The 22,934-nt window shown below is 43.8% G+C and overlaps 1 protein-coding gene across 1 annotated transcript in view; it reads left to right on the top strand.

The window, feature by feature from the left end:
- SCD5 (stearoyl-CoA desaturase 5) overlaps nucleotides 1-22,934 on the top strand; it is a 175,809-nt gene that overhangs the window by 108,014 nt on the left and 44,861 nt on the right. Inside the window, exon 3 of the mRNA XM_070372591.1 lies at nucleotides 21,781-21,986. Coding sequence (XP_070228692.1) covers nucleotides 21,781-21,986 — 206 coding nt within the window. The remainder of the gene's footprint in view (nucleotides 1-21,780; nucleotides 21,987-22,934) is intronic.

Below are 22,934 nucleotides of genomic sequence, written 5' to 3'. Positions count from 1 at the left end.
CCATAAAGCTCCCCTATTACTGGAATGTTTTCCAACATAAATGACTTGAAGTTGAGAGCCTAAACCTATTTTTCTAAATAAAACTTGGAAAACTTGTTTGTAACTCAGTTTTTTAAAACTTAAGTTTCCTTAACAAAACATCACATAGAGAACATCATACTGTGATTTTAAATTTACTTTGAAGAGAAAATATATTGTCAAAGGAAGTATCCAGGTCATTGAAAAAATTCTTGGCTTTGCCATTTGCTGGATGTAGGCTTTGGTTCCTGCCTCTGTTCCTTCATCTGCAAAAGGTGAGTCAGGGGTGTAATGATATTTACCTCACACAGTTATTGGGAGGATGAAATAATGAATAATAAGTGCCAAGCTTATAGTAGCACTCAGTGAATATTGTTCCCGTCTTCTTTTTGTGAATTGGCAACCATCTTACTCATTTCTGTATTTTAGTACCTATCACACAGAAAATACTCAGTGACTGTTAAATTAAATAATAGATGAGGGTAAAAGAGGAGAGTGAAAAAGCTGGCTTAAAACTCAACATTCAAAAAACTAAGATCAGGGCATCCAGTCCCATCACTTCATGGCAAATAGAAGGGGAAAAGTGGAAGCAAGGACAGATTTTATTTTCTTGGGCTCCAAAATCGCTGAAGATTGTGGCTGCAGCCATGAAATTAAAAGATGCTTGCTCCTTAAAAGGAAAGCTATGACAAACCTAGACAGCATGTTAAAAAGCAGAGACATCATTTTGCTGACAAAGGTCCATATAGTCAAAGCTATGGTTTTTCCAGTAGTCATGTACAGGTATGAGAGTTGGACCATAAAGCAGGCTGAGCACTGAAGAGTTGATGTTTTTGAACTGTGGTGCTGCAGAAGACTCTTGAGAGTCCCTTGGACACATGGTGGTCAAGTCAGTAAATCCTAAAGGAAATCAGTCCTGAATATTCATTGGAAAGACTGATGCTGAAGCTAAAACTCCAGTACTTTGGCCACCTGATGCAAAGAGCTGACTCTGATGCTGGGAAAGATTGAGGGCAGGAGGAGAAGGGGGTGACAGAGGATGAGATGGTTGGATGGCATCACCAACTCAATGGACATGAATTTGGGCAAACTCCAGGAGACAGTGAAAGACAGGGGATCCTGGCATGCTGCAGTCCACGGGGTTGCAGAGTCAGACACGACTTAGCAACTGAACAGCAACAAAGTATTTTTAGAAATCATCAAATTTGAACTAAGCATGCTTCTTCCAGGCCCGCATCTGTAGTGGATTTCTTCATTAATTCAGCACCTACTTACTGGGCACCCACTATGTGACAGGCACTGAACTAGTCACACTGGCTACAGTGATTTGCAAACATAGTTACAAATCTTGCCTTTATGTAGGCTTCCAGCTGATGAGCTGTTTCCCAGTGGGAAATGTAGGTGTTTTTGGCGTCTGCAGTTTTTTAACAATGGCACTTCAACCTAGATGAGCGGTGTCTTCCATAAGATCAGCAAAGGGCCAGGGTCCATATAATGCCTGAGTCAGAGGAAAGAATGCAGTTGATTCAGGCCACTTAACCTTAGGAAGAGAACCACCTGGGAAAGTAAAAAAGTATACTGTGATCTGCCAGTCTAGGGCATTGACCTACAACTTTAACTTAATGCAGCATCATTGATTCAGTTTCCCTTTGATGTCCCCTTGCACTTTAAAAGATCATTTCAAAGGTTCTCTTCTGCTTTTTTCCATAAGAATAGTCATGCCTTTGGCCAAAATAGACAAGTCATGCCATGGTTATCTCTGTTTGAGGATAAACAGGGCTTTTGCTAGAGGCTGCTAACAAGATCTTGATCATTAAGAACAATCTTAAAAATATGACTGAAACGTTCAAAATTTCTTTTTCTCTTTCTGCTTCAGAGGATCTGGGTATGGGGGAGAGGGCAGTAGTGGGAAAGCTGAGTCTTAAAAGATGATGATGGGCAAGGAATGCCAGATAAGGAGCTGTAATAATCCTCTGTTCCGTCCATACCCTTGCATTCAGCAAAGACCCCATGAATTCCTCTCTGGCTTGTTCTCCTTCCTTCAGTTCAGTTGCTCAGTCATTTCCCACTGGTTTGATCTCCTTGCAGTCCAAGGGACTCTCCTTCCTTACCAGTAGGATATAAGTCACTCAAAAGTTTGCTTGTGAACGTCTTATAATTTTCTCTAGTCAACTATGAACCTGGGTGAGGAATTCCTGCCATCCAGTGGTCTCCAAGAGTTTGGTTTTCACAAATCCAACTTTGGATTTGGACTGTCGTGTTCATGCACACACACCCTTGCTGGCTGCAGCTGGGTCTGTTGTGACCTCAATCCAACCAAAAGCACCTGTAGGTGCTTTAGTCCCCTCCCTTACTGTCCACATTTACTCATCAGACCCTAGTAGAGAGGCACTGGATTTCAATCTGTAAGGGAACTACAGGGATTTGGCCTAGGTCCTCCTATTTTACGGAAAGATAAAGAGAGGCAGTGGGTGTGGGGTTTGATTCTAAACCCAATTTTGCCCTGCATACTGTCTTGTTGATGCGCTTCCCCCATATCTCAGTTGGTAAAGAATCTGCCTGCAATGCAGGAGACCCTGGTTCGATTCCTGGGACGGGAAGATCCACTGGAGAAGGGATGGGCTACCCAGTCCAGTATTATTGGGCTTCCCTTGTGGCTCAGCTAATAAAGAATCCGCCTGCAATGCGGGAGACCTGGGTTTTATCCCTGGGTTGGGAAGATCCCCTGGAGAAGGGAAAAGGTACCCACTCCACTATTCTGGCCTGGAGAATTCCCTGGACTAAGTCCATGGGGTCGCAAAGAGTTAGACACGACTGAGCGACTTTCACTTTCACTGTCTTGTTGGGGCTTATCCTTTGCCCTTGGATGTGGGGTCTCTTTTTTTGGTGGGATCCAACTTTCTCCTGTTGATGGTTGTTCAGCAGTGAGTTGCAATTTTGGAGTTCTCAAAGGAGAAGATGAGCGCACATCCTTCTTCTCCATCATTTTGTGTAGGGGAAAAAAAAAAGCTATAGTTAAAGCTGTGGTTTTTCCAGTAGTCATGTTTGGATGTGAGAGCTGGACCATAAAGAAAGCTGGGTGCCAAAGAATTGATGCTTTTGAACTGTGATGCTGAAGAGTGCCTTGGACAGCAAGGAGATCAAACCAGTCAATCCTAAAGGAAATCAGTCCTGAATATTCATTGGAAGGACTGATGCTGAAGCTGAAGCTCCAATACTTTGGCCACCTGATTTGAAGAACTGACTCTTTGGAAAAGACCCTGATGCTGGAAAAGATTGAAGGCAGGAGGAGAAGGCGATGACAGAGGATAAGGTGGTTGGATGGCATCACCAAGTCAATGGACCTGAGTTTGAGTAAGCTCTGGGAGTTGGTGATGGACAGGAAGCCTGGCCTGCTGCAGTCCATGGGGTCGCAAAGAGTCGGACATGACTGAGCAGCTGAACTGAACTTAAAGAATATCAGGGACTTGTTGAAGGTCACAAACTAGTTAGTGGATAGACCAGACTGAAACTCAAGTCTCCTGACCCTTGGCTTACACACGGATGTTCTTTTGTGATGCTCAACAGTGTGACGTGTAAACAACTTTTAGTTGGATCTTGTTCTTTTACCCACCCCAACAGTCCCTGTCTTTTGATTGGTGTATGTAGACCATTCACACTCAAAGTGATTATTAATATGTGTGAGTTAGTATCTGCTGTATTTCTGCTTGCTATTCATTGCCCCTGTTCTTTGTGTCTTTCTTTTGTTTTCCAGTCATTTTTCTGTCTTCCCTGATTTTATTTGAACATTTTACAAGATTGTATTTTCTTTCCTCTCTTGACATGTCAATTATACTTCTTTTCAAATTCTTTTAGTCATTGCTCTAGAGTTTGCAAAATACACTTAAAGGTAATCTGAGTCCACTTTCAGATAACACTGTACTATTTCATGGTACTGTGCTAATATTCCCACTTACTCCTCCTTGTCCCTTATGACATCACTGTCATTCATTTCATACATCCATAAGCTATAATCACCAATTTTATTTTTGCTATTATTATTGCAAGTCAATTGTTGTCTATTAGATCAATTAGGAATAATAAAAGTTGAAGGTTTTATTTTACCTTCATTTATTCATTCTCTAATATTCTTTCTTTGTGTAGATCTGAGTTTCCAACCTGTGCCATTTTCCTTCTCTGTAAAGCATTTGTGTCATTTCTTGCCAGGCAGATCTACCGGTGACAAATTTCTTCAATTTTTGTTTGTCTAAGAAAGTCTTTATTTCCCCTTCACTTTTTTTTTTTTATTTTATTTTTAAACTTTACATAATTGTATTAGTTTTGCCAAATATCAAAATGAATCCGCCACAGGTATACATGTGTTCCCCATCCTGAACCCTCCTCCCTCCTCCCTCCCCATACCATCCCTCTGGGTCGTCCCAGCGCCCTAGCCCCAAGCATCCAGTATCGTGCATCGAACCTGGACTGGCGTCTCGTTTCATACATGATATTTTACATGAGTACAGAATTCAAGTCTGTGGATTTTTCTTTCAACATTTATGATAGTTTACTCCACTTTCTTCTTGCTGATGTGTTTCTTAAGAGAAAACCCCGTATACCTGGTGTAATTCTTATCCTCACTTCTCTACAGGTAAGGTTTTTTTTTTTCCCCTCACTCTTTGGTTGCTTTCAAGATTTTCGTTTTGTCTTTGATTTTTTTCCAGGTGAATATGATACGCTCAACAATAGATTTTTTGCTATTTATCCTGCTTAGTGCTCGCTCTCTGAACTTCCTAGATCAGTGGTTGGGTGTCTGTCTTTAATTTTAGAAACATCTCTTTCAGTCATTATTTCTTCACATATTTCTACTGTTTGTTCCTTCTTCTCTCCTGCCTACCCTCTTTTGCTCTTTCCCGCCTTCCCTCCTTTTTTTCCTTCCTTCTCCTTTTGGTATTCCCATTACACACAACTTACACCATTTATAATTGTCCCACAGTTCCCAGATACTCTGTTGCAATCTTTTCACATTTCAGTTTGGGGAGACTGCCATCAATATGTCTTAAAGTTCAGTGATTCTTTCCTTAGCCATGTCCAGTCTAGTGATGAGCCAATCAAAGGCATTCTTCATCTGTTACAGTGTTTCTGACTTCCGTCTGTTTCTTCTCATTCTTTCTTAGACTTCCCATCTCTCTGCTTATAACATCCATATGTTCTTGCATGTTGTTTACTTTTTCTATTCAAGTCCTTAGCACATCAATTGTAATTATTTTAAATAGCCAGTCTGATAACTCCAACATCTCTCTCATATCTGAGTCTGGTTCTGATGCTTGCTTTTTCTTTTAAGATGGTATTTTTTGCTTTTTTGACATATTCCATAATTTTTTGTTGAGAGGTGGACATGATGTACTGGGTAACAGGAACTGAGGAAATAGGGTTTTAGTGTGAGATTTTTTTGTTTATCTGGCTAGGAATTAGGCTGTGTTACTGTGTGCAGTATCTGTAGTGTAGTATCCAGTGACCTTCTTTTTGTCCCTGAGTGGCTGGCTTTTCCTAGAGACTTCTTAAACAGGAGTTAAGGCTTTCAGTTCTTTCAGTTGAATCCCCTGTTGTACAAAATCCTTTGAAGGGGCGCCTCCTCCATCCCATGATTAGGTCTCAGTCTTCCATTGACCTGGAGCTGAGTATTTCCCTCCCCCGCCCCCAGATTAGTCAGGCTTTGGTAAAATCCCCATTGATTAAGCTCTGCTGAAATAATTTCTCTTAAGAACAGATCTTGCTAAGGGGAACAGAGAGCTCTGTCTTGTATTTCAAAATGTTTACTTTTCTCCTCCTGCTGGAAGAGCAAGGGGATTTTTCTTGGTTGATCATCGCGAGAACCTGGCAGGCCTCCTGGAGGGAAGATTCATGAAAGTGTGGGGGCGCCTGGACTGGACCCCTAAGAGTTTTTCACTCTCACGCTCGCCCACACTAAACCTCCAGCAATTCATCAATTACAGCTTAGAGTATTGCTGCCACGCTACTGCCAGCTGCAGGCTTTGCCTCCTGGCCTCTGCTCCTGCTGGTCTGTGATTCTGTCTGTCCATCTAGGCTGTGATTCTGTCTGTCTGTCTCTCTAGCTTTTGGTGCAGCAATTTGCCCTGTGACCTCAATTCTCTGATAGATCTAAGAAGACTTGTTGATTTTCAGTTTACTGGGCTTTTTTCTTTCTTCTTCCAAAAGACGAGAGTAAATACTTCCAAGCTCTTTACATGTCAGACCAGAAAGTGGAAGTTGCAGTGTGATTCATAAATACAGTCAAGTGAATCTCAGAGTCATGGGCCATGAACTTTGGCAATTATATAACAACAAAAGAACAACAGTTACTGAGCACTGACTACATACCAGCACTTCATTTAGTATTTTAGTCATCTGACAATACCCGTACAAAGATACTGTTCTTTTCCTCGTTTGACAGATGAAAACATTGAATCTTTCCAAGGACATACAGATTTAAGTAACAGAAGGGGAATGCACATGCAGGCACCTTAACTCTAGAGGTCACCCTCTCATTGCAATGCCCTCATGCCTCTCCCAGCATTCAAGTGTCTGTTTATCTTTCATTTGGCAGATACATGTGCCAAACGTCATTTCCAGCACTGGAGAAGAAAAGGCCAAGGTCTCTGTTCTCATGAACATGTATATTCCAGTGGGAGAGAAAGCAAATGAACAAGAAGTGAATAAATAAGCTTATTCAGAAAGAGATGGAATTCTCTAGGCCAGAATACTGGAGTGCCTTTCCCTTCTCCAGGGGATATTTCCAACCCAGGGATCGAACCCAGGTCTCCCACATTTCAGGTGGATTCTTTACCAGCTGAGCCACAAGGAAAGCCCAACAAGTAATGAATAGACAAGTTTATTTAGAAAGAGAGAAGAGCTGAAGAATTGAAACACAGTGTATGATAAAAAATGCCAGGGAGGGCGATTCCTTTAGAGAGAATGGTTAGAGAAATTGTCACTTAGGGCGTGGCCTGAGAACTGAGGCGTGAGGGAAGGAACAGGTAGGCGAAGAGCATTCCAGATAGAAGGAGGAGTCAGAAGTGGGAACAAGTATGGCAGGTTCAAGGAGGAGCAAGATGGCCCGTGTGACTAGGCCACGTGAGTGAGGGAGAAAGTGGTCATAAGAGAGGCCAGAGAGGAGGGCTGGGCCACACCGGTGCAGGGCTCTGCCAGGAGTGGCAGGGAGTTTGGATATTCTTCTAAAAGCCCTGGGGGCACTCCCCTGTTGGTCCAGTAGCTGAGACTCTGTGCTTCCAAGGCAGGGGGCATGGGTTCAATCCCTGGTCGGGGAACTTAGATGCTACCTGCCATGTGATGTAGCCAAAAAATAAAAATAAAGCCCCAGGAAGGCACTGCAAGCTTTTAGGCAGTGGAGTGACATGCCTCATGCATTTCGATGGCACATATGAGCCTCAGACCTCAGACCACCGTCATGAGACCCCAAAGATGTTGTACCAGATTCAGGATCGGGGACCCACCCCCTAAGGCTGGGTCTCTCTGGGGTGTGCATTCAAGGAGGGAGACTGCATGTGAGGCAGTGCCCTTGAGGACAGCTTGGGGTGTTAGCAGCAGCATGGAGTGACCGTTGGTTAGAAGGAGAAGAAAACCCTAGAACATGCCACAGGCTTAAGAATCCTGAAGCTTACCTGGTTCTTGGGTCCTGACTCTCAGTGCAGAGCTCCTCTGTCAGGTTCTACCACCTTCCCTAACAGCTACCCTAGTTTCAGATGTACAGCCTTTCTTCCACATGGCAGAAACATGTTCTCCTTCTGTTGAGATGGGTGGATGTGGTTGGTTTCCTCCCACTGTGTCAACAGCCAGCACAGAAGTGGTCCTGACCCCAGTGCCCAGAGAAGACTTCCCGATATGGTTTTGGAAGATGACTTGCATGCCTGCCTCACACCGTCTCCTTCTTGAAGGGCATCTTGCCCTCCTGGTCACCTCTGGTATCAAGTAGAAATAGGGCTTCCCAGGTGGCTGCCAATACAGGAATAGCAGGACACGCGGGTTCAATCCCTGGGTCAGGAAGATCCCCTAGAGGAGGAAATGGCAATTGTCTCTGGTGACATATGGATTCATCAAAGCATTGTTATATACATGCTGCTTTGTGACTCCATCAGGATTGAGAGACACTCTGAGAGATGACGGGGAGGAGGTGGGAGGCAGGAAAGAGAAGAAATTCTCCCAGGGCTACTGCATAGGGCCCAGCATTGTCCTTCCTTCTGGTAGGATAAACTACATATTTCCTGCCAAGAAAAATGTACCATTTAAGGTAGAGATTAAGATGACTCTACCTGCCTAAGATGCTTCACCTCCTTCTTTGTTATGGATCTAGGTCAGTGGAAACAGGTGACGTGAGGGAAACTGTCTCAAGGGAAGGAAAAGGTGATCGACTGAGGTGGCCTGAGAAGAGAGAGTAACTGTAGATGGACATGCCAACCAATAAGACTAGTCTGGTCTCTCGTGTTACTCTTCCCAAATATAGCAGAGGCTTTTTATAAAATCTTACCCTCTTTGTACCACAGATGTATTCTTAAGCATTTCAAGGTGATTAAATTTTGTAAGCAAATAATGACAGACTTTCAAGGCATACAGAGAGTTTTTATTGAAAGAAACACTTGGTAAAGTTGAGGGTATTTTTGCAAACAAATAGCCACCAGATTTTTACTGATACATGTGAATTTGGCTCCACACCTCTATTGAAAGATATTTTAAGATGAATATTAAAATGAATACCTCTATTTTAAGATGAATTTCACATGCAGTTCTGTCCATTTGGAATCTGTCTTGAAACATATTTTCAAGCTAAATGTTTCTTTCTCCCTTCTTTTCACACCTAAGATGTTTAAAAGTGCAGAGACAAGGCATCTTAAGAGTATTCTGTCCCTACCCTCTCTTCACCTCTCTCCCCACCTCCACTCCCCCGCTGCCAGTCTTTTCTGAAACCACAAAAGTTTGAAGCTGAGGGACATTAAAAACTAAGTCCTATCCCTTTTCTAACAACTGAAAAGTGCTGAGTCGCTCAGTTGTGTCCGACTCTTTGCAACCCTGTGGATGGTCGTCTGTCAGGCTCCTCTGTCCATGGGGATTCTCCAGGCAAGAACACTGGGGTAGGTTGCCATGTCCTCCAACAACTGAAAAATGAAGGGCCAAATATCATGCTTATTTTTGTTTATTTTTTCCACATTTTCTCCAAAAAATGCTGGTGGGCGTTGAAGGAGACTGTGTCATGGTGCAAGTCCCTTACAAGCCTTTTCTCTCTGTACCTGCCACCAAGCGTTGGGGTGGAGCCAGCAGGTTGTCACCGCTCAGTCTTCACTCCACTGCTCTCCTGCCAGACGCTCTTCTGTTGCTGCTTTCTAGGTTTCCCAACCCACTGATTATTTTGCATTTTGGATGATTTCTCTCCCAGCTGCCTTCATTTGCATTTTGCCTACATCAAATCTCATTGTGATAATTTCTCTTCCTATTTCTAACCTCTTTAGATCCATCTGTGTTATTTCTCTGTCCGTCAATGATGTCTGCAGCACCCCCTAATTTGGCACCAACCAAAAATGTTATTAAATGTGTACGGCTTGTTCCTAGTCATTAATGAAGATGCTAAATAAAGCTAGAGCTAACAGCTACTTTGGAGCCTTCCTTTAGCTGCATCCCCCACCCGATCCCCACAGACTCTGAGCTGTTTTTCATCTCTGGTTCTTGTTTATTAAAGTTCAGGCTTTTCAATCATACTGTTCTAGTTCCTTCCAGTGCCAACCAGAGCTCTTGTCACAGGAATGTTTCAAGGATGCTGTTTTATATGCTTTATTAAGCTCCAGAGGTACAATAGCTACAGAAGTCATTGAATCAAGAATTTTAATTAACAGTAAAACTTATAGTTTCATATGCCGGAGGAAATTTTTCACCTTTTAAAAACTCTTTTGCAAGGCAAACACATTTGATTACCCTTTATCTTCTCCTATTTATTCTTTAGAGCTTTTTATGTAAATCTGCTAGTTAATTCTCTTTGAATTTAAAGGTGCATAAACCATTATGCGCTGGTGAAGAACACAGGCTATGAAAATGAAATGGCCCTTGTCATGAGAAACTTATTATCTGCTAGAGCAGGCTAGATTCATGTATAATGAAGAAGGACTCTATCCAGATGATGTGGCATTAAATTGCTTGAAAGCTTCAAACTGACTCTTAGGGCTGCAAAAATAGAAGTATGGGTTAGGGTATTAGGATAAAGCCTAATGCAGAAGGAAATTTTTGAGCTGAAAACTCAAAAGGTGAAAAGGATTTGCATTGGCAAGGAAGAAGGGGAAGATAGGGAAACATTTGAGCAACAATGGCACCCCACTCCAGTACTCTTGCCTGGAAAATCCCGTGGACAGAGGAGCCTGGTGGGCTGTAGTCCATGGGGTTGCGAAGAGTCGGACACGACTGAGTGACTTCACTTTCACTTTTCACTTTCATGCATTGGAGAAGGAAATGGCAACCCACTCCAGTGTTCTTGCCTGGAGAATCCCAGGGACGGGAGAGCCTGGTGGGCTGCCGTCTGTGGGGTCACACAGGGTCAGACACAATTGAAGCAACCTAGCAGCAGCAGCAGCAGCAGAGAGAAGGACTTCTCAGGTGGTGCTAGTGGTAAAGAACCTAACTTTCAAAGGGAGATATAAGAGAGGTAGATTTGATCCCTGGGTTGGGCTTCTCTTGTGGCTCAGCTGGTAAAGAATCTGCCTGCAATGTGGGAGACCTGGGTTCAATCTCTGGGTTGGGAAGATCCCCTGGAGAAGGGAAAGGTACCCAGTCCAGTATTCTGGCCTGGAGAATTCCATGGGCTTGTCCATGGGATTGAAAAGAGTCAGGCACAACTGAGAGACTTTCACTTCACTCACTTTGGGAAGATCCCCTGGAGAAGGGCATGGCAACCCACTCTAGTATTTTTGCCTGGAAAACTTCCACGGACTCAGGAGCCTGGCAGGCTGCTGACCAAAGTGTCACAGAGTCTGACATGACAGAAGTGACCTAGCACAGCATAGCACTGAGAGAGAGAAATGATTGTGACATACTGCGTCGAGTCCCTGAGTAGTAGAACATCGGTCTGATTGGAGAAAAAACTGGCGTGGTGCGTTGCAGATGTACGGCATCTCTCACCGGACTGTATGGCATCTCTCACCAGATGTGTCTGAGGCATCTTAAAACCAGTGTGCCTTGAATCAAAGTTGTTACTCCATCCTCTCCCCGAAACCACTTCTCTCCTAGTTTTGCCCGTCAGAAATCTGGATGTCTTCCATGATTTCTCTAGCTCCCCAATCATCCCTCACCCAATATTTTAGCCCATCTCTTTAGGTTCTGCTGCACAGTTGTATCTGCATGCTTCTCATTTTTGCCACTCTCTAGTCTCAGCCTGGACTACTGCAAAAACCCCACACACGTGTCTTCCTCCTCCAGCAGTTGCCCTTCTCCATACCACAGCCACACAGAACTTACTGAAAATGAAACCACTCTCTAACAAGAAAAGAAAATATTTGAGTGACTGAGCGGTCCCTTTGAAGTGAAATCCAACCTTGTTATCATGACATAGATAGCCTGGTACGGTCAGGCTATTACATACCAGTGCTTTTTCCACGCCATGTGGGTGCACTTCAATATGATTCTAATTAACCACTCACATTGGCTTCAGATACACAAGGAAAGACACCACTTTGCTGGCAAAGGTCCGTCTAGTCGAAGCTATGGTTTTTCCAGTAGTCGTGTATGGTGAGAGCTGGACCTTAAAGAAGGCTGAGCACCAAAGAGTTGATGCTTTTGAATTGTAGTGCTGGAGAAGACTCTTGAGAGTCCCTTGAACAGCAAGGGGATCAAACCAGTCAATCCTAAAAAAATCAATCCTGAGTATTCATTGGAGGGACTGATGCTAAAACTGAAGCCCCAATACTTTGGCCATCTGATGCAAAGAGCTGACTCATTGGAAAAGACCTTGATGCTGGGAAAGATCGAGGGCAGGAGGAGAAGCGGGGGCAGAGGATGAGATGGTTGGATGGCATCACTGACTCAATGGACGTGAGTTTGAGCAAACTCTGGGAGATAGTGAAGGACAGGGAAGCCTGATGTGCTGCAGTCCGTGGGGTCACAAAGGGTCAGACATGACTTAGTAACTTATTCAAAAAACAACGCAAGGGAAAGCCCCTCCGTATGGGCACCCCTACTTCATATGCCAGCCACAAGCAGGAGTCTCCAGGCCCCTCATACCTACAGATTCAGGAGTTCCCACAATTCCCTCAGGTTTAATAATTTGCTAGAACAACTCACAGAACTAGAGAAAGCGCTATACTTACTCTTACAGTTTTATCATAAAGGGTACAAATCAGAACCAACCAAATGGAATAGACACACAGTGGGAGGTCTGGGAGGATTCCTCATGCGGAGCTTCCTCGCCTCTCCCCATGAAGTCAGGGGCCTCACTTTGCCTGCCTATCTGTGGGTTCACCAGCCAGGGAGTTCCTCTGAACCTCAGCATCCAGAGCTTTTACTGGAGTTTCATTACAAAGGCTGGGTTGATTAAATCCTTGGCCATGTTACCAAGCTCGATCTCCAGTCCCCTTCTCCTCCCAAAGTGCCAGCACTCTAATCATATGTTTGATCTTTCTGGTGACCAGCCCCAATCCTGAAGCTATCCAGTGGTCTGTACTGAGTCATCTAATTAATGCAGTAAAGTCACTTCTATCATTTAGGAAATTCCAACAGATTTTGAAGCTCTCTGCCAGGAACCACTGGGGACAGGTATATCTTTATTGTATCACAATACTTCTCAGATCTCATCTTACACCACTCTTGCACCCCACCCACCAGACATGCTGGTCTTCTCTTAACTCCTGGACTGTGCCAACTCCTTTCCTCTCCCTGAGACAATTCCTTCTTCCCTGTTTCAGTCCTGCCCTATCTCCCCCAGCCTAAGAATATATGTCCAGTACAATGGACATGAACTTGGGCAAACTTTGGGAGATGGTGAGGGACAGGGAGGCCTGGCAAGCTGCAGTCCATGGGGTCGCAAAGAGTCGGACACCACTGGGTGACTGAACAACAACAACAAGATTATCTGATTAGAAAGCCTTTGCCTGTCTCAATGTCATCCTTTTATCTCCCCATACTTATCTGCTTCATGGGACTAATTCCAATCTGAAATGATTTGATTTATGTTTATGCCTCCATAAAATGTAAACTCCTTGATGACACAGCCTTGATTGTCTTGTTCCTTCTTTATCTTCTAGCACATACCAACATTCAGTAAATATTTATCAAACTAAAGCAAGTGGGAAAGTGGGAAAGATAATAATCAGGCCAGTTGAAGCTATTTGATTGCTAAGAAGAAGTGTTTAGGCTTGATGAGAAAAGTGATATGGTGAAGTTGTCAGATCAGAAGCAAGAGAATGATAGATATTTGGGGAGAATGAGTATGTGAAGTGTGATCACAGTTTATCAAATGTATTGTGGAAGGGAAAGGACTAGAGGCAGGGGGCCCTTCCAGGAGCCCAGGTAAACTGATGGAAGTGGGAACAAGGGTGGTGGAGTACGAATGGAGTCAACGGGGGAAACTGAGGTTTTTAAGAAAGATGCCCTTGACATTTTTTCTTTTTAGGTTTAACTTTTTATTTTGAAATAATTTCAAACTGACAAAAAAGTTGCAAAAACATTATGAAGGACTCCTGTGTACCTGTCACCCAGATTCACCCATTGTTAATATGTTGCTTCATTTGCTTTATTATTCTTTCTTTGTGTGTAGAGTATGCATTCTTTTGTGTTATTTTTTCATGAATCCTTTGCAAGTAAGCTATCAACTTCATGCCTCTTCATCCCTAAACACTTCAGTGTGCATTTCCTAATGGGAAAGACATTTCACAGTGACACAATGCTTGTACCAACGCCAGGGAATTTAATGTTGATACAGTACTGTATCCAGGGTCCTAGCCCAGGAACCAGCTCAAGATCCTGCATAACAGTGAGTTGACCTGTCCCTTTAGTCCCTTTTATTTGGAATAGTTCCTTGGTCTTTGAAGGTAGACATTTTTGAAGTATGCAGGCCAATTATTTTGCAGAATACTCCTCATTTTTGGTTTGCTCAAGTTTCCTCATAACTTCACTCAGATTGGGCACTTGGGGCAGGAATGCTACATTAATGATCTTGTGTCCTAGCATCAGACAAGAGGCCCATGATATCACTTTGTCATATTATTCATGGTATGAACATAAATCGCTTAGCTAAGGTAGTGTCCACCCTGTTTCTCCAAGGTAAGATTACTATGTTTCCATTGGTAATTAATGAGTAATTTATGCTGAGATCCTATGAGCCGATGTAATATGTTTTTTATTTTAATCAACCTTTTGATTTTAGTAATTTTAGCACACCTTGGTGAGTCTTGCCTGAATCAGTTATTGCCAAGGCACCTGCAAAATGGTGATTTTTCTAGCTCCATTATTTTTTCTACATTTGTTGGTTGACATTTTACTTCTTAATTATTTATTGTGGGTTCATGGGTTCTTATTTTATTAATCCATTCCTGTTAGTATTCATCTTAACGCACCCACATTATTCATCAGAGTACCCCAGTGTGTTCAATGGGAGCACTGCAGATGGGCTCCTGGGTCCTTTTGACAGGTCCCCATCGTATTTTGGAGCAATTCCTTACTTTCTCCTGTAACAAAATATACCAAGTTCCTCTTGTGCTTTTCCTGCCTTTGTCCTGGCACCAGCCATTACACCGAAGAGTTCTGATTCCTTTTCAGTGGGGAATGTATTTAAAAACCGAGATCTGGGAGTGAGGTGTATCTGTGGTGACTGGACTGTCATTGTTTTCTAGGTCCTTTCTTCCCTGAAGTTTTGACTCATTGAGTGAGAGAGATCTAGGTTAGGAGACTGAACAGTGGTCACCTCACAGACCAAAATCATCCAAAACCCAAACTGGAAAGATTCACAGAAGGCAAACGAGTGTACCAAGGTGCTGGTGCTAAGTCTGACTCTTTGCGACCGCATGGACTGCAGCCCACCAGGCTTCTCTGTCCATGGGATTCTCTAGCCAAGAATCCTGGAGTGGGTTTCCATGCCCCGCTCCAGGGGATCTTCCCAACCCAGGGATGGAACCCACGTCTCTTATGTCACCTTGATGGCAGGCGAGTTCTTTACCATTGAGCTACCAGAGAAGTCTACCAAGAGGACTGCCCAAGCCATCTTAAAAATGTGTCTTAAAAATATGTCTTACACAAATATATTCTTTGTGTAAGAATTTAAGTACTGGAGGAATAAAAGAAAACATGACTCACCCCTGCAGTCTTTACGTTCTGTCAGCAAACACTTTTTAAATGCTAAAACTGGTTTTTCAACGTTCACCGGCTTCTGAAACTTCCCCAGGCTTACGTGAGGGCCAGACGGCAGGTGGGGACTTGTTCTGTCGAAGCTGCCATTTGCCAGGTGGTGAAGGCTGACGCCAGGCCTTCTTGGGGACTTTCTGGGCCCTTCTTACAGATTGTCAGTGTTATCTGGAGGGAAATCAATACTGACCCGGTATCAACTGTGGGGAAAGCACCGAACGTCCTTCACTGTTTGAATAGCGCAGTGTTGTCATCTGAACTGGGGGAGATGAGATTCAGACTTGGAGACAGAGATAAAGTCTGTTTCGAATGAGCCTTCGGGTCCCTGAAGAGTGGCGGCCACAGCGTCTTTCCCTGTTTGACCCCCTTGATAAAATGGCTTCTTTCTCAGACAGGATGCCGTTACTCACAAAAGACTCACACACACACACACACTCTAATCTAAAACTTGCCAGTTCAAAGCTGACATGTTGGCCCTGGTTTCTTTTTCACTGCTGACTGGAAATGAAGGTGTATTACAAATACAAGTTGGAATTACCTGGGGGTGTGTTTTGAGACCACCTGGTAGACGTTCCCTTTTGGAATTGTAAGCAGTCACACAATTAAATTAGGGGACGGAACAGCCACACGGGTGTCTGGTCAAAAGCATGCATCTGTTTGCAGTACCTCTAGGGGAAAGGCAGCCAGTGATGCCAGTCTCAGCAAGGAACTCTGCTCAATGTTATGTGGCCGCCTGGATGGCGGGGGTGGTGGAGTTTGGGGGAGAATGGATACATGTATATGTATGGCTAAGTCCCTTTGCTGTCCACCTGAAACTATCACACTGTTCATCTACTGTACTCCCATACAAAATGAAAAGTTAAAAAAAATGATTCTGGTCTTAGATCTGTTGACTGGGACAAGCCCAGTGCTGTTCACACTTGGCCTTCATCTTATTACCCAGAGCAAATGAGGTGGGCCTTAAAAGACAGGTTCCCCTACTGCCATTTAGAGGATTAGACTCAAGAATTTATTTTCAATATAAAAGGAGATTGGGAGAAAAGTAGTTCTGATTCAGCAGGTTCTTCCTAATCTGCTTCAGTGGAGCTTTTGAGATTGATTACTCAAGTCCCAGAGAACACGCAAAGGCTGAGCTTATGGAGTAATATCACATAATTGATCACAGGATCAATTTCCATTTCTACAGTCTCAGCAGGGACCCGGTTAGGGACATTATCTATGATGGAGTGACGTGATAAAGGTACAGGATCCAGGGTGGGTTTCAGCGAGGGCACTGTCCCTGTACTTGAGTTGGGATAGGTTGATCAGTGCTCATAAGAATAGAGATCAAAGAAGCGTGGTATAAAGATGCATCACTGACTGCCTTGCTAGATGAGTATTACTGCCTCATCATTTTTTCCTAACATGGGGCTGGTGGCAGAAGCTGATTGTTTTGGTTCAGGCACATAGAAACTTAAAAATACTTTGTTACCCTCATATTACAGAAGAAAAACTTGATTGTTTTAAAAATGTAGAAAATACAACAAACAAAGAAAAAAGTTAAAAGTCATCCACTGCCCCACTTTCTAGGGAGAACAGCTATAAATAGATTGACATATACTTTAACGTTTTTCTACGCTTAAATACATATTTTTATCAAGAATCCATTCATTCCTGAGTTCATGCTCTTTCGTGTCTGACTCTTTGCGACCCTATGGACTGCGGCCCCCCCCGACTCCTCTGTCCATGGGATTCTCTAGGCAAGAACACTGGAGTGGGGCACCATTTCCTCCTGCAGGGGATCTTCCTGACCCGGGGGCCAAACCCGTGTCTCCTGCATCTCCTGCACTGGTAGGTGGATTCTTTACCTGTGAGCCACCAGGGAAGCCCAATCAATGCATTCATCACTCTATCACGTACTTTGTCTTTCACTTAACTACTTTCCAGCTCACCTCTCCATGTCAATACTGCAGTATCCTTTTTTTTTTTGTCAGTTTTTTAAAAAGATTTTTTTGGTGTGGACCATTTTTAAAGTCTTTATTGAATTTGTTACAATATTGCTTCTATTTTATGTTTGGGTTTTTATTTTTGGCCCTGAGGCATGGGGATTCTTAGTTCACCTGCCAGGGATCAAACCCACACCCCCTGCTTTAGAAGGTGAAGTCTTAACCACTGGACCACCAGGGAAGTCCCTTTTTGCTAGTTTGAAATACAAAACCAACAGATGCTCTTGTTAAAAATTTCTGAGTATAGAATAGAAAGTATTTCTCCTACCTTCCAGTCTTCCTTCCTTCCTGTAACCCTAAGACTGTGTACTTCATGTTTCTCTCCAGAAAATTTCTATGGACACACACACAAATAGTATTCAATTAATGAATGTATCACAAGGTAGTAAGTAAAATCCTGTTATGTGGAAAATCAGGGTTTTTCCAAGTTCAGTGAACATCTTTGTGATTAAGCATTTGCACACAGCCGTGATTATTTCCCTGAGATAAACTCCAGAAAACAAATCGCACCATTTTAGTACGTCTGATATGTGCAGTGCATTCGCCTTTCATTTGATTTATGCCAGTTTCTCACTGTCATCCATAAGCAACTTTGACTTTTTAAAAATCTTTAAAAGTATAACACATATAGAAAAGAGCCCAAGTCATGGGTTAAACCTGCCCTGTCCACTATGGTCAGCACCAGCCACACGTGGCAGCTGAAGTGTGTAACACTAGAAATGTGGATGGTCCAAACTGAGGTATGCTGGAAGTGTAAAATACCCAGTTTCGAAGAACTGGTCCAGAAAAAAGTCCTGGAAAATATTTCGTTAATGATTTTATGCTAATAATATATTGAATGACATTTTGGATGTAGTCTGTTTAGTAAAGATATATGAGTAAAATTGATTTCACTGGTCTAATTTCACTGTTTTAGTGCAGTTACTAGGGAAATGCAAGTCACACGTGTGGCTTGCACTGTATGTGTCGTGGACAGCACAGAGTAGGACCCCGTACAGACCCTCAGATAATAAACCCGCCACCGAGGGATGCACTCCTGATAGGCTCTCTTCCTCTCCCGCTCCTCCCGCCCTACGCCCACCTGTGCCTCAGTTACAGCCAGCGCTCTTAGAACTAATGTAGCCCCCTTCACCACCACCAATCCTCTGTCGGGTTCAGGTCAGTCGCTCAGTCATATCCGACTCTTGGCGACCCCATGGACTGCAGCATGCCAGGCTTTCCTGTCCATAACCAACTCCCGGAGCTTGCTCAAAACTCATGTCCGTCGAGTCGGTGATGCCATCCAACCATCTCATCCTCTGTCATCCCTCTCCTCCTGCCTTCAGTCTTTTCCTCTGTCAGGAATGATCAGTAAACACGTGGTGAATGCCCACTTTTGAAGGTAATGGGGTACTAAGACCGTAATCTACCAGAACCGACCAGGAGTACAAGCTCTAAGTTGCATCATTTTTAATTGATTGGTGAGAAAGTGTATGTATTTCGACTTCAGAAATTGCTGCTGGAGTCAACATCATGTTTCTGCTGAAATGTGCACACAGAGAATGGGCAGACGGAATATGCAGGCTTGACGGACAGTTCATTGACGGAAGGCTGCCATCTCTTATCAGCCCTCCGCTTTCACTTCCTTACTTATTAATTGTACCAGACACACCCTTGGTGCACACACCTTTTCATCAAACACGAATGCTGTTCCCATATTGGCTTCCATACCCAACCTGAAGTGTGGAAACAAAATGCAGAGAAGTAAGAAGAAAAAAACCCTAGGGATTAGCGTGTGACTCTTGCTTCCTTTCTGTCCTATTGTTGGCTTATGTCTTGTTCTTTGAGTCACTTTTTCATTGGACTCAATTTTAGAGTAAAAAATAAATAAAAGATTTTTCGAAGTACATCATAAAGTATTTGGGCTCGATTGTATGCTCAATTATTTGGAATGTGGCCAAAATCCTTGCTTCATTCCATTGCTTCACTCAGAGTAGCTTCTGTAGGGAAGGTCTCCAAGGTGAGAGAAATTAAAGAAACATCTCTGCTGCAACTTGTCCTCATTTTCACTCTCTTGTTGTTGTTATATCATGCTTAATTTTATAAGAATAATGTTTCTAGCCCTTTAGAGCTCTCCACTTAGTTTTTATAAAATTGCATTTTAATAAATTCAAGAGTCAACATAACCTTTTAACAAGAAAAATGAGACTTCTCTTTCAAAGATTCCCTCTCCCCTGAACTTGAAGGATAAGGGAAATATCTTGTTGAAATGAATGTGAACTAAGAACAGTAAGAGCTCCATCTTTGTTCCGTGATTAAACTTACTAGATGAACTTGAATACATATCTTCTAAGCCTTAATTTTGCCATCTGTGAACTGGGGACAGAGTGTTCCCCCTTCTTCCTATGTTCAGATGGGTTTGCAATAAAAGCAATACATTGGATGAAAAAGTAATAAATTATTCCCCAGGCTGCAGTGATCTTGACATTTGCAATTCCTTCCTGACTCGATTCTGTGATTATAAGTAATGAATGCTTTCACTCTTTCCAACCACTGTGTTTCAACACACTGGTAAAATTTAAAGACCTCTTTCTTATCACAGTAAGCCAAGCTATAATTTTCACCTTACACAGACTTCTAAGCACCTTTTTTTCCTATTTGTATTCAAAGCTGAGCATATCCTTCTTAAGGTCTTTCTACTTTCCCTCTTTGTCCCATTACCAAAGTGTTAAGCAAATTTTTAAAGTTATAAGTTAAACAAGATTGAATCACCTTCCACCAGCACTGGGTAAGCCAGAGACACACACACATACAAAACTCCATAAATCCTTTTCTGATTAAAAGAACTGTTAAAACTTTGAGAATAAAGCAGTTCTCTCTCTTCTCATCATTAGGAAGAAACCAATATCTGTGCAATGACAGATTCCTAATGAAAGCATGACTCAGTACTGAATAATACAGTATAAAACATTATTACCTCTTTTTAAAAGGCTTATACACGATATACATTTATTTTTATTTTCAGATTATAGTTGACCCCTGAACAACTCAGATGTTAAGCCACCTATAATTTTTCGTTGCCTTTTCCTATCTGTGGTTCCTTTACATCCTCAGAGTCAACCAACCTCAAACCATGAAGTACTATAGCATTTCCTATTGAAAGATATCTGTGTATAAGTGGACCTGTGCAATTCAAACCCATGTTGTTCGAGGGTCAGCTGCAATTTTCCTATCAAAAATGCTACTTCCTGACTTAATTTGCCATTCTCAAAGTTTTGAAAGCATTATCAAATAAAAGCAAAACAGAGTATAAGCTGAAAAAATTTATAGATCTCTCTGGCCCATGGCTATAGCTGTTTCATTAACAGTTTCAGCTGAAATACTTCCTCAGATAGCTCACCTACAACCTCCGGACCCTGACACTGTCTCCCATCATGAGGTCAACAGCTGATCCCCCATGTGTGCCTGAGCCCCGCCCCATCTGTGGGTTTGGCAGAATCTGCTGGACTCCGACGTGTCTGCTTCTCTGGGCACCAGAGTCTCTCTTGGGATTCCAGTGAGTGCCGCCTGCCTCTCCACATGGGATGCTGCCAAGCAGACCAGATTCCTCAAAGAGCCAAGTCCCCTCCTTCCTGTCTGTGACACACTGTTAGAGCAGTCCTCAGACAATATTATTTGTGCCTTGGCATTTTGCAGAGATTTGGTCAAGCAGCTCTTTGGGTTTTTACTTACTGACTTCCTCTTCTCTGGTGTGTTGGGCAGGAAGCCCATTGAAGAGAAGGACGAAGGACAGAGAGAGTCAGGCCAAGAACTAATCCCCTTCTATACTCAGGGTTGCCCCTTTCCTTGAGGATGAATGTCTCTTTTCTGGACATGAATGATCTCCCAGTGGGCTTCAGTAGTCCCCACCAGAACTTTCTTCTGGCTTCCTTACTGGTTCACTCAACAAGCCGGAACCTCCTACAGTGGGCACATCCTAATTCCCTCGTGGCTCAGTCAATAAAGAATCTGCCTGCAATGCAGGAAACCTGGGTTCAGTCCCTGGGTGGAGAAGATCCCCTGGAGGAGGGCATGGCAACCCACTCCAGTATTCTTGCCTGGAGAATCCCACGCACAGAGGAGCCTGGCGGGCTGCAGTCCATAAGGTCTCACAGAGTTAAACATGACTGAAGTGACTTAGCACACATGCAAGGATGAGCTAAGATGCCTACTAAGTGAGGATGTGTTTCTGTTTGGGTGAAAACCACCCCAAACCAACCCCCGGGGATTGAACTTGAGGTTGAGAGACTGTGAGCTGAGGATGGGAGCAAGTCTGCCAGTGGTGAGGATGGAAGTGGGGGTGGGAGTAGGCAGGGGGTGGGGGAAATTGGGGAACTTTCAGGAAACACCGGGGTGCTTGATCCCTTCACTCAGGTCTGCCTTCTCCCTGCAGAATGACATCTTCGAGTGGTCGAGGGACCACCGAGTCCATCACAAGTACTCGGAGACGGACGCTGACCCACACAATGCCCGCCGGGGCTTCTTCTTCTCCCACATCGGCTGGCTGTTTGTCCGCAAGCATCGGGACGTCATTGAGAAGGGGAGGAAGCTTGACGTCACCGACTTGCTGGCTGACCCTGTGGTCCGGTTCCAGAGAAAGTAAGTGAGCAATCACCATTGATGTCCCTGAGGGACAGGACCCAGAGTCAGAGCCCAGTGGGGTGTAATAATATCCCCAGGCAGTTCCCCTGCAGATTGGATCTTCTTAGGGTCGCTCTCTGTTGATTCATTCCCTTTTGATCATGATGTTTTTCTCTGTTCACACATTTGTTTTGAATTTGACCTTGATTTTGAAATGGAGTTCCTGTAAGCCCACTTGTCGTTTCTTTCCGACCCATCTGCGTGACTGATTTCATGGAATGTTTCTGTTGTTTTCCTCACTCGCTCGTCCATGTTTCCCTGGGCTGGCGAGGAGGGCAGAGAGGATTTGCTTTATTTTAGTGACACACTGGACTCCAGCGGGACTGGCCTCCCTCGAGGTCCCCTGCTGTGTGCTCCGGGAATTCTCCCCTCCCCCACTCCTGGAAATGGTAACACCGGAAGGTTTCTGTGCAGAGAAAACATGCCCGGGTAACAAAGAGCCTCAGAGTGCTTGTGTGCACGCATGGTGTCAGCTGAGCGGTTTCAGCCCATCAGCGTTTACAGGGTGAATCTCCTTTCAGCAACCCGCCGGTGATAGCCTGCCTGTCACTGTGCGGCAAGTGGGGAGCATCCAAGGTTCGTGCGGCAAGTGGGGAGCATCCAAGGTTCACATTTCCACTAGGAAGCCGGCTTGGAGATCCGCAGAGTTGGCAACAATGTGTTCATGTTAGTTGCTCCGTCATGTCCGACTCTGCGCCCCTGTGGACTGCAGCCCACGAGGCTCCTCTGTGCATGGGATTCTCCAGAATACTGGAGTGGGTTGCCATTGCCCTCTCCAGGGGATCTACCTGACCCAGAGATCGAACCCAGGTCTCAGGCACTGTAGGCAGATTCTTTACCATCTGAGCCACCAGGGAAGCTCATGTTGGTTTAAATCAGCAGAGTTGGCCACGATGAGAGCACTTA

The sequence above is a fragment of the Bos mutus genome, chromosome 6 (genome assembly GCF_027580195.1).
Source record: "Bos mutus isolate GX-2022 chromosome 6, NWIPB_WYAK_1.1, whole genome shotgun sequence".
Classification (NCBI taxonomy): domain Eukaryota; kingdom Metazoa; phylum Chordata; class Mammalia; order Artiodactyla; family Bovidae; genus Bos; species Bos mutus.
This window is presented reverse-complemented; position numbering and strand designations above follow the sequence as displayed.